We start from the raw sequence: 12,469 nt of genomic DNA on the forward strand, positions 1-12,469 counted from the left end.
TTTAGGTTACAGTATACTAAATAATCGTTTCATGTTGGGCTATACTCATTCTCCTAGCAGAGTTGTCGTTCGTTCCTCACCATACATGAGTGCAATGAACCGCAGTGTACGAGAGTGGGCTGTACTATCCACAGATGGTTAGCGTGTGGCTATATGGTGGACGAACCAGTTATCGAACACCTAAGAAATTAAGTTAAATTTGCAAACACTTAAAATAACAAAAACAATTTGTTTTAACAAATAACTAACAGTTCAATCATTAAATAACTTATCTGTAAAATTTTCAAGCAAATATCCGTCAAGAATTCATAACAATGATTCCTTGTTTATTGTCACCTCTAGCAGACAAAACAAAATGGCGGCCGATGTAAACATGACCTATTACCGAACAGTTCATAAATACTACTCCAGTGAATATAAACAAACATGAAACTGAACATTTTTTTTTGAAACATGAAAATTAACAAAATTAGAAAAGCATGTAGCTTTGAACACAAAAACACAAGTCTATTCCTCTGCAATATTGTGGCAAGGACAATAGAACGGGTCATTTCTCCTAACAACATTTGTGGCTGTGCAAAACTGCAAGTGCACCCAGTGGCTACAGTTATCAAAGTCACACTTGGCCCACTTTACAAATATCAATGATACGCAGTTAGCAAGTTCTTTTGGCTGAAAGAGGCTGCATACACAACAAGTTTCATCATCATCTTCATCTTCAGAGGATTCAACATCAGTGTTTAGATGGGAGGGTCCAGGCTCTGGGTAAGTGTGTTGTTTTGTTGATTGTTTTTTTTCAGTTGTTTGTTCCTTGTTTGTGAAGCTGTTTCTTTTGTGGGCATAAGCTTCGAATGTTTGTTGGATTGTTCAGTTTGTTGCTTGTTTTTCTGTTCATTTGTTGTTTCAGCTCTTTCCCTGAGTTTCTGTTCAATTATCGGATCTGTTATTTCTTTGCCAGATGTAAATTCAAGAATGTTATTCTTTTTCTTTGCATTGTTGAATTCTTTCTTTTTGTTAATGACAACTTCTGCTTCATAGAAGAAAACATCAGGATTTCTTTCATGCATGTTTTTGTTGATTTCAGGAACAGATGGTTCAGCAACATATGGTAGCGAAGTGGTAAAATGCTCCTTGCTAACAGCTGACTCGTCAACAGGAAAAACACCTGATTTCTTGAAGGCAGATCGAAGATTTTCCACAGACAATGCTGCTACGTATGCAGCAGATCCAAGAGGAGCAACATTGTACCTTGTTATTTTTGTAGAGGGATTTTCTCTGATAAATCTGTGACACATGGAGTTGTAGATTTTTTGAAGGGGTCCAAAACAACCCACATCAAGGGGTTGAAGGACATGGCTTGTGTGGGCCGGTAAGATGAATAGAATAATGTTATTCTTCTTTGCCCAATCCAGCACTGGAACATTTATGTGGCTTTTATGACCATCAAGCAGAACAAGGATAGGCTGTGACTTGTCCACTCTTTGCACATATCTGAGGAAATGGGTGTCCATGTAGTGTAAAAACACAGCTGAATTTGACCAGCCACTGTCAGACATACACCCTGATGACCCTTGTGTAGACCCTTGTAACAGATCTGCATTCAGGCGTTTCCCTTTGAAAACAAAGAATGGTGGAAGCTGTGTGCCTAATGCGTTTCCACATCCAATTATTGTTGTAACGCAGGACCTTGACGAAGTAACTGCTGGTGCCTTCAATGTGCCACTTATTATGAATGGTGGGGTATGCTCTGTTTGGATACCTTTTTCGTCAATGTTATAGACACACTCAGGTTTGTTGTGGAGGTCATGTTTTTCAACAACGCTCATCAAATTGTTGAAATGTTCATGAACATTGGCCTCTGATGTGGCTTCAGCTCTGTAGTTGGACAGTGCCCTCGGACAAACAACTCGCAACTCAGGCCATCGCTGCTGGAAACCCTTAAACCATTTCACAGACAAAGGTTTATCATTTGGCCTTTTACCAAGGAACACTGCATAGTTTGTAGCACTTGCTACAACTTCACTGATGGTATAACCATACCCAAGGGCAGCCATTGTCTTGACATGGTCAACTAGTTTGACCTCTTCTTCCTGAGAGAAGAGTGGAGCTGGTCCGGGTTTGAGGCATTCAGGGTCAATAACCCCTTTCACACGGTCCCATAGTGTAGTATGAGGAACACCATACTGTTTTGCAACAGTTCTTACTGGCAAGCCACTGTCTTTTACTTTAAGGTATGCATTGTGAAGAGCTGTTGGTGAGTAAAGACCTCTGTGTTTAATTATCTTCTTAGGATTAGACTGAAAAAAAAGAAAAACAAACTTAACTTTATGATGATCAATTGTCAAGAAAGAAAAGCTGGAATATTTTTTCGGAACTGTGCTGTAGCTCTAAGAGCGATAATAAAACAAAGTCACATGACTATCACATGACTGTCACGTGACCCGGACTCGACGAAAAAATCTACGTGTGCTGCAACCAAAATTGCAAATGGAAATACGCTTTTTGGTGTGTAAATGCACGTTTTGATAAATGCATTCAAAAAGTAATAGCAAAAAATACATAAAACCGTGTAAATAACAATAAATGCATTTCTTTTACCTGTTTTCGGCGCATTTGTTGCAAGCTTAGTGGACAAGTAGGTCACGGACTTCATAAATGACCATTTGTTTATGGATGTGACGTCATGCGCACTTTTGCGCATGCGCATATAGAACCAAAACAAACCGTCCGATATCAGGTTCTGTTCGATAATAGGTACTTACACGATAATATTAATTTATGAAAACATCATTTTGAATGATAAATAATCATATTATAACGAAAAATTAAATTTTATGAAAAAAAAATCACTATCATATATATATATATATATATATATATATATATATATATATATATATATATATATATATATATATATATATATATATATAACAAGGTATGCAACTCAAAATCACCCCAAAACGGGGTGCATCGCTTTGAACAGCCATATCTTCATCAATTGTGCAGTGATTTTCACGATTTCGGTCTTATTCAACGCAGAAATGAATTTCCTTTCAGGAAATGTATATGTTTTGCAATATTTTTACTAATGCTGGGTCAACTTTTAAGAAATAACACGATACACAACTCGCATGACCCAATTGACAATGATCATGCAGTCTTTATGAATGAAATCTCCAGTTGTAAAGACACACCTCCGCATTGGACCAATGAAATCACTTGTTTGTTTAAAATGTCAGTAAGTTGAAATGTATGTAAACAAAGGTTTCAAACGGCGCTGGACAGTTAGTCTTGATGCATAATGTAACGACAAGAATGGTAATAATATTTTTTCATACGTTTTATTGAATTATGGAATCGAGCTACATGAACTTTGTAGGGAAGATGCCCTTTACTCCGTGAAGATTTCAGTCTTAAAGACTGCATGATCATTGTCAACTGGGTCATACGAGTTATTTCATAAAATCTTACGGAGGAATCCGAGATAGCCGATGTATCACGATTGGGATAGGGGAAGTAACCCAGAACATTTATTATCTATCTATCTCTGCATACTGCCAACAGCTCTTTCGAGTATTATAGGCAAAGGGACATTATCGAGTCCGTTTCCTGGGAATAACTAGGTGTCTATGGAGGAGATAATGAGAATGCTCCCCGAGTGGGGAGCGAACCCACGAACTCCCGATCGCTAGGCGGACACCTCATCCACTACAGCACCGCGATCTAAATGCGGTAACTTCGGGGAAGTCGGTACCTGCGCGAGCGTCTGATATTGGTAGCCTTATTAATTTATAATAGCCTGACCGTATTCCATTTCGAACAACACTAATTTTATATCAGACAATGTCCAAACTTACTGTGTTGTTTTTGCGCTTTAAATTATAGTGATTGATAAATGTCCCATAAGCAATGTTTTATATGATTATATCACTTTTATACGCAATAACATGTGGGATTGAGGTACCCACTCGGAGTCAGAAAGCGCTTTAAACTTCACCGAATTCCCAGTTATAAAGCGCTATTTCGTGTCAAGTAAAAACGGGTAGGGGGAAATGTTTCGGTTATAATTTTGTTAATATTTAACACGGGTAAATACCGGTGAAGTGTTAATTTATTGCAAATACCACCATTACACGTAATAACGGGTTCGATTTCGGTAAGCGCGCAAGCGTTTGAGAGCGTGTTTAATGTACCGATTTACCCGTTATAAATAGCTGGTGTTCACTTTAATCGTATATTTTTTGCATTTGCAGAATAACTCAATGGCATCAACCCCTTTACAAGTGTAATATGGTGTTAAACAAGTCCATAAAATCATCTGGAATCTCGCGTAAATCTATATGCAGTCTATAGGCAAAGAAGCCATTTTGGTGTTAGCTTGTCTAGGTTTTCTTCCCGCTTAGCCACGTGATTAAGTGGGCGGAGCGATCACTGATAAGGCGTCATCACTCACAGTACTATCAGTAGACGATTTATTGCTTATCTGGCGGAGAATTCCGGAGACAGTCGATGTATCACGATAGTCGTTGAATACCAAGCCCCCACAAGCAACCAATCAAAAGTAAAGTTGAAAGGTCGAGGTCAAATTGTGTTTAATGTAAACAACGATTTCATCATCATAACCATTGCGGAAAACGTCCCACAAGTGTCTTTTTATCAAACAAAATGACGACAACAGGTAGGAATCTTTATAACTAACATTGTATCATACCATTAAATGGTCGAACGTTTGTTTTAAATCACAAAATAGAAATATGATTATATGTGGCAGAAATTTTTCCTGAAAACTTGATTACTTTTTCAACGATTTCCATCAGTTACTCAAAATATTGTTATTTCTCAATAATAATTTGTTATCTCTTATGCATTAAATCATTGCATTTTCACAATTATCTTGATAAGGAACAAATGTAATCAATGTTTTAGCACTATGCATGTTTAAATGGCGCCAGTAGGTTGTTTAAATGTTTAAGATACTTGTTCAAAGTTAGTAAAACTGAGAAATTCCAAACTTTTTGTCTCAGATTCAAAGAAATAAATGAACAATATACATATGTGAGCAAAATATCACTAATGACGGAGACTCTGTATAAATACATTTTTGTTTACGAACAATCATAGTTAAAAATTGATAAAGTTATAGTGCAACAAATGTGAAACAGTTTAAAGATTTGGTGAGTTCTGTTGTTATGGTTTTATTTTGTGACATTACCCATATTGCATGTATAGAATATAAAATCATGTTATTTAATAGTAGCATGGATGGCTGGGTGGTTAAGGCGATAGCCATTTGTTCCAAAGATCATTGGTTTGACTTTATTTCTTTAATTATCCCCTGTCATAGGCGGGGGGATATTGTTTTGGCGTTGTCTTTCTGTCCTTCCGTCCGTCCGTCCAGCACTTTTGTGTCCGGAGCCATATCTTTTAAATTTCTCTGGCGGATTTCATTGAAACTTTGTATGAGTATATATATTGATAAGAGGATGATGCAGGCCAAATGGCATTGTACACCATCTGTTAATAACAGAGTTCTGGCCCTTTGTATCTTGAAAAAAATGCTTTTTTGTGTGCGGAGCCATAGCTTGGAAGTGCTTTGGTGGATTTCATTGAAACTTGGTATGAGTATATATATGGATAAGAGGATGACGCACACAAAATGGCATTGTACACCATTGGAAAACAACAGAGTTATGGCCCTTTGTATCTTGAAAAAATGCTTTTTTGTGTGTCCAGAGCCATATCTTGGAAGTGCTTTGACGGATTTCATTGAAACTTGGTATGAGTATATATATGGATAAGAGGATGATGCACGTTGGTGTTGTCCATCGGTCCAAAAAACTTTTGTGTCCAGAAGTATATTGGCAGTGGATATCAATTCAACGAATTTGCTTGTTTTATTTTGTTTTATACTGGAGCTATTAAATTCCGATGATAACAGTAAAAGGCAAATATTCAGTTAAAATTAGTGCTGCAACAAAATACCGTTTTATCGGTATATATCGCAATACGCAATCCGCATATTGTATTGCGATACGATTTTCATCATACCGGTACGAACATTTTACGAAAATTCATTCACATTTCGTCCAGAAAAGCCATTCGAAATAATGATAACAGGGTAAACAAAACAAAGCAGTGTAAAAAAAAAATCCATAAAAATAGCATTCTGAAAGTGTATTATACGGAGTAGCGTTGTCACATCGGAGCATTCGTTCGATGCTTTTGAACAGATTATCGTTAAATTAATTGCGCACAGCTGTAAATGTTTTATTCAATTCTGAATTGAGCATTTTTAAATTTGTATACAGAATTTCGGAATAGTGCTTCCAAATTTTAATGCTAATGTCACAATAGAAAATTCTAGCATCAAATAAAAAGTGCTTTATCCTTTGTCTCAATAAAAAGTGCTTTATCCTTTGTCTCAATAAAAAGTGCTTTATCCTTTGTCTCAATAAAAAGCGCGCGAAAATTATACAGACATGTAGAACTTGGCATGGAAAGTATGGGTGTTTTTTGTGTTGTATAAAAACGGGAACATCACATCAGGTGAATTATGAGTGTTCAGTGGAAAAAAAACGCCCCGGTTGGACGTTATTTCATCACATCTTTAAATAGTAACGAATGCCAAAATGTATTTGATACTTAAGAAAATTTGCGAATGTTTGTGTTTCTTGTTATTCTTGAGCACATTTATAGTAAATATTTACCAGAATTTGCATTAAAACTGGAATACACGGGGTTATCGGGTAATTGGCAAGTTATAATTTTGGTACAAGTTAGCAATATATTGAGATATATTGCAATACGGGTTTTTGAACTGACAATATATTGCAATACGGTTTTTGGCGTATTGTTGCAGCACTGACTAGTTACAATGATGAATAATTACATACAGTTACTATAAATAGTAACAAAGTGAAGTCTTGAGTGTGCCAATATTCGTATCTAGCGGGCAAAGAAGCGGATCAATATTAGGCTTAAACTTAACAAAATTGCGTCTTAGCCAATGGTGATAAAAAAATTAAGCCACAACTTAGCGAAAGAATCAAACATAATTATAATGACAGATTGCAGACAATTTTGATAACACAAATATGAATTGAAACTGAAACTCTTCTGTACAATAGATTGATGCCTCTATTTGAGCTTTAACAGAACTTATCAAACACCAAAATGTGTAGTAAAAGGCACATTGACCTCGATGATAACTTTAATCCGATGCTTATAAAAATAAAATAACAACCATGTGCTATTCCTTTTTTGTTGTTCCATATGTTTATCTATATTGGTTTAAAATTACAATTTTTAAACGATTGTATATGTATTTAAATGCTCACCGGCCACCAAAAACAGCATTTAAGAAATCAAGTGACTTTTCAGAGTGATTAAAATAATTTTATTTTTATCGAAGCATCCAATTATGCATGAAAAATAAACAATCAGAAATATGTTTTGGATTCTTTTGATGCTTAAAAAAATATAATTGTTAAATAAAAAGCCTCCACGTCAGAATTGGTGCTCCTAAAATCCAGAGAGTCTAGCTAAATCTTGTGTGTTTCTTGACAAAAATGACGTAACATCAGATGTGTCATAAATTTCGTAATCATTAAAATGAAAATAAAACTATGGAAAGGTGGCACAGTAATACATTTTAGTGTAGGAATAAAATAGTATGATATGTGATAAAAATGATAACACATAAACAATAACACATGACAGAGCTGGGTCGGGCATCTTAAATTGGCCCTAGCCTCATAAGGGCCCTCAGGTGGTTATGTCGGCAGCAGGACAAGTAGCCTCATAAGGGCCCTCAGGTGGTTATGTCGGCAGCAGGACAAGTATAGACGTCCGGCCCAGCTCTGCAGTGTGTCCAAATATCAATGACAGCAAGTCATAGGTTAAATTGTGTTTGTCACATAAATTTCCAGTTGAAATAGCATTTCTTTTGTTTTTGCAAAATCAAGCAAATGTGAAATAAGTTGATATTTCAAAAATGAAATTTAATAGTACCAGAAATGTGTAATGTACTTTAAAGTGTACTTCCAATGGAATTGAAAATAGTGCATTCTATCTCATGAAAGATTTAACCTAATGTCAGAGTTTGACACTAACTAATCTGAGTAAGGAGTAAGTAGTCTTACATGGGTATATATTGAAACCTTGTTAACACTCTAGGTTTGCTCTTTAGACAGCACTTGACTCATCTTGTGTAATCTTTCAAAAGAATGAAGGAATTGTGACGTATTTGCAGCTGCCAGCAACTTATCTTCAGGAAATAAATGATAAATTTTAGTCAAGTACAGTCATGCACTTCTATTTTTATGCCCTCAGCAACAGAAAAGCTTATAGTGATTGGCCTTTCAATTTGTTCTTTCTTTCTTATTACTCTCCATCGGTATGAGATTAAACCTAAATGCCATGTTTTGTAAAACACCAATAATGTTTCATATAAAGCTTTTAAACATGCATGGATGTTGTCTTTGAACAAGCTCAACACTTACATCAACTTATCTCATTTTAACCTTGGCAATGTTCTCCTTTTGACCTGACTGATAAATTCAGAAGTTCCCCATTCTTGGTTAATCCAAAATGACATGTGTCAAGTCTAACATCATTACAGCTTGCTACAAAGGTTTCATATTTGCATGAATGTTATCTATAAACACTATTAACACTCCTACATAACTCATACCTCATTTCGACCTTGACATAATGGATTTTATCAATGAACACTCTTTACACAATCTCCTTACCTTAGACCTTACAAATGCCTTCTTGGTCTAGACTAATTTAAAAGATTCAACTTTGTTTACTTAAGGTCTTTCGTCAAACACCAGTACCACATGCTACTAAGCGTTAAATTTGCATGCATATTATCTATGAACAATATCAGCACACCTACATGACCTTTTCCACATTTTGACCTTGATATTTGCCAACTTTTAGACGTACATATTTGCCTAAATAATGCTGTTTTCTGGCCAAAAATCGCTTAATTTTGAGCCTGGATTTGCAGAAAGTTGAAAATTCTTATTTGGTTTTAGATGAAGTTAAAATTTCTGCCCCAACTTACTCAAAGAAGAGCACCTAAGATAATTTTAACGCTCCCTTAGACTCTTTTGTCCCTATCTCAAAGTAGTAAAGATCTAAAGTAAAGCCTTAATTATCACAGCTGTCAGCATAAAGTGACTCTATGGGGGCTCTTATAGGGCTCTCTATGACAAGATTTTCAATTACGCACAAATATTGTGTTTTTGTAAGTACTGCGATGCATGAAAAGAAATATTGTTTGAATTTTGTGTCAATTTAACATTTTCGAGTAATATCTTTGGAAAATTTTCCATATTTAAGATACTCAGTATTTTTTATTCTGTTTTGTTTTTCTTTTGGAAAATAACTAACATCTTTCATTCTAAGAAGTGAAAGTAATAAACAGGTGCTTACTTGAAATTTCTGTGACACCCACATGAAAAGATTCAATTAAGAGTGTGTGCAAACTTGTTAGTTTTGTTAATTACTATGTTCAGTGTAAGATAATATATTTAGCCTGAATCTGTCAGAATGTTTGCTAGACCATCATGCAAATCGGCAAGTTGAATTGGGCTTATTATATACAAAATTGTGTTAAAAAGTAAATCATAAGCAACCATAGGAACTTTAATTAATCAATTTATCAATCACCTTGTCTGAAAACAATGATTGTTAATATTAGCGTTGTTAATGATTAAAGCAACATAAAATATTCAACATCAACAAATATTTCGTAAAATATTTCGTTAAATAAAGTTAACTCATAAACAATTAGTGTTTTCTTTAACAATAGCAAAATGTCAATGCTAGATGTGGTATAATCCATGGGAATTTCCCGCGATGATATCCGAACATTCACGAGCGAACTGAAGATTGGCTTCAGGCAGCTCAGGAGAACTGCGTTGTGCTTCACAGAATTTTAGGGGTTTACTTTATTTTATGAAATTTTTTACCAAATATTAGTTGATTTGAGTATTTATGTGGCTTTAAATGTATTTAGACAGGTGTTGAGCAAATTTGTGATTAATTTTTTAATATCCAGCCACAGAACAACAAATATAACTTTTAGTAAATTAAGAAAGTTGGGGCATTTAGACCCTTAGAACAGATTTCCACATTGCGTTTAAAAAAATGTGGACAATTGCAGAAAAGTTGCGGAGAGCTTCATTTTCCGCGGAATCTCCTCGAAAAAGAATTTGCAATTAGAAAGAAATATCTTAAATGCAGAGAACATGCGGAATAATGAAACATAGAAAATGTTCAATTGCAGAGATTTATACTTAGAAAAATTAGTTGTTTTCTGAATTTTACATCTAAAAAGGTGGCTGAGGTACCCATGTACATGTTGTAGAACATCAACACAGGATTTAATACCTACTACAACAGTGCTCCAGCTAAGAATTTTAAAGGGATGGGGGCTATTTTGTCAAAAGGGCACGTTCTAGGGTGCAATATTTTGTCAAATTGGCACTTTTGAGCTCGCAGTCGTATCTGGAAAGCATCCTGTTGCATTTTAATTTTTATAAAATTAATAATAGTTAGAATGTATACAATGAGGAATAAATTAATAACAATGTAATAACAAGCTTGTAATGCGGATACTTTGAAAACAGATGGCACTTCAATAACAAAAGCCACGCGCGAGAGGTAAGTTCCTCAGTTGTTTATTTTAAAGTTATATCGTAAAGATTAGATTTTTAGACAAGGCACATGGTCGGGATTATAAATCTGAACAAAATAAAACTAAACTACTTAGAAATATTGCAAGAAATTGTTTGATACTTCAGCATGTAGAGTTATCATGCACTTTGCTTAAATCTAAAATTTTGATAGCATTCAATGAAATGTAAACAAAGATAGGGCATGTTGTAATAAATGGTATTCATTAAGTTGCAGACACTTTGATTCCCGATAAATGATAACTTAGGATAACAGAGACTTTCAACAAATTGGGCACTCTGATAACCAAATTTTACCTTCTACTGAAATGCATGCCCTCTGATAACCAAATTTTACCTTGTACCTGAAATGCATTTATGTATAGTATGGTTATTGTTACCAAACATTTTGAAGTACAAATCAATGTGCATAGTCAAGCGCGACACATCGCGATTGTATGCATAACTTAATTACAATTAATTAATACAATTAATATTATAATTGCATTTTTTTATAAGAATAAAATGCTTATTTATGAAGAAATATATGTCAAGTGACGACCTGAAATAATTGTTTACATAATGAACTTATTTTAATTGGTAACTTGAGATTTAGAGAGATGAAAAACAACAGATCATGTGGATCAACATAATTGTGTTTAATTTTACTTATAGCAGGGCTATAAATAACGGGAGCCAAGGGTTCTTTAAGAGGCAAATAAACCTTTTTCTTCATAAATCTGATGTCATTAGTGTCCATAAGAATTGCATCATCAAGACCATACTAGCCACACAATTTATAAAAGAATTGAAAACTCCCTTTATCTTGAACTCTGCTTATAGGGAGCACTTACCTGTACACAATGATAGCTCGAAGTGCGATTCACCTGACCCTAAATCACTTACTTGGTTGAGTTAAAGGAATTTCGAACCTGCATGTATATATCGTATATATCGATACACAATATTTATCTTTAAGTGGCAGTTTTAGCAGAGTGATGTTTAATGACATGCTATCTAATATACATGTGTATAAGTAAATGACCTTAGTACCTTTATTAGAACATAATTATACATACCTTAGATCAACCGTTTCGCTGCAAGGAATGTTTGTTAAAAAAATTTAAGCTCATGTATTTATAAGCAAAGATCCGGCGGTTTGGTAACTCGAAAACTGACATAATTTATATATGGTCATATAGACGGTACTCATCAGACATATCGAATTAGTTTCACATTTATCTTTCACATTTATACAAAATCTTCATCATATCCCAATGGGATAAGAACATGTTTCGGTAATTCCTTTTTAATATACTTCAGTTCATTTATATGCATGGCCTCATACTATAACAGTATTCCATAGCGAATTCTGCATTTCTGATTCACTAAAAAGAGTGTGTTATATCTGGTAAAAAGTGCCATTGTCATTGAAATGATCGGTTAAAGAAGTGTCCATGAAAGTTTGCCATCTGACTCATTAAACATTTGAATTTGTTCAAATACGTTAGTAAACTTAAATGTAACATGTTGTAACATTAATTGATATATTGAACTTTTATTTCGTATAGTAAGCACATTCTTGGTTTTATTTCCAAGTATTTTTATTTTGATGAAATAATTGTATACTGATCATCTAAGTCATGCTGATTAACGATGGAATTTTATCGTTTTTATATATAATCCACCGTTTTTTTTTTTCGAATTTATTTCTTTGCCTTACGAAGTGCTATACCATTAATCAACCGAATAATGTCCCGTGTCTGAAAACCGAATGA

At 34.5% G+C, this 12,469-nt stretch overlaps 2 protein-coding genes across 2 annotated transcripts in view; one reads left to right on the forward strand and one right to left on the reverse strand.

Moving 5' to 3' along the window:
- Nucleotides 1–313: 313 nt before the first annotated feature.
- LOC127845121 (uncharacterized) lies at nt 314–2,771 on the reverse strand. The gene is made up of 2 exons (XM_052375821.1): nt 2,599–2,771; nt 314–2,297 (listed from the first exon to the last, which is right to left on the reverse strand). The coding sequence occupies exons 1-2, from the start codon at nt 2,611–2,613 to the stop codon at nt 741–743; spliced, it is 1,572 nt and encodes a 523-aa protein (XP_052231781.1). The 5' UTR covers nt 2,614–2,771; the 3' UTR covers nt 314–740.
- Nucleotides 2,772–4,446: 1,675 nt separating this feature from the next.
- Nucleotides 4,447–12,469, forward strand: part of LOC127845122 (tyrosine aminotransferase-like) — a 152,864-nt gene continuing 144,841 nt past the window's right edge. Inside the window, exon 1 of the mRNA XM_052375829.1 lies at nt 4,447–4,681. Coding sequence (XP_052231789.1) covers nt 4,669–4,681 — 13 coding nt within the window. The 5' untranslated portion in view covers nt 4,447–4,668. The remainder of the gene's footprint in view (nt 4,682–12,469) is intronic.

The sequence above is a fragment of the Dreissena polymorpha genome, chromosome 9 (assembly GCF_020536995.1).
Source record: "Dreissena polymorpha isolate Duluth1 chromosome 9, UMN_Dpol_1.0, whole genome shotgun sequence".
In the NCBI taxonomy this organism is placed as follows: Eukaryota; Metazoa; Mollusca; class Bivalvia; order Myida; family Dreissenidae; genus Dreissena; species Dreissena polymorpha.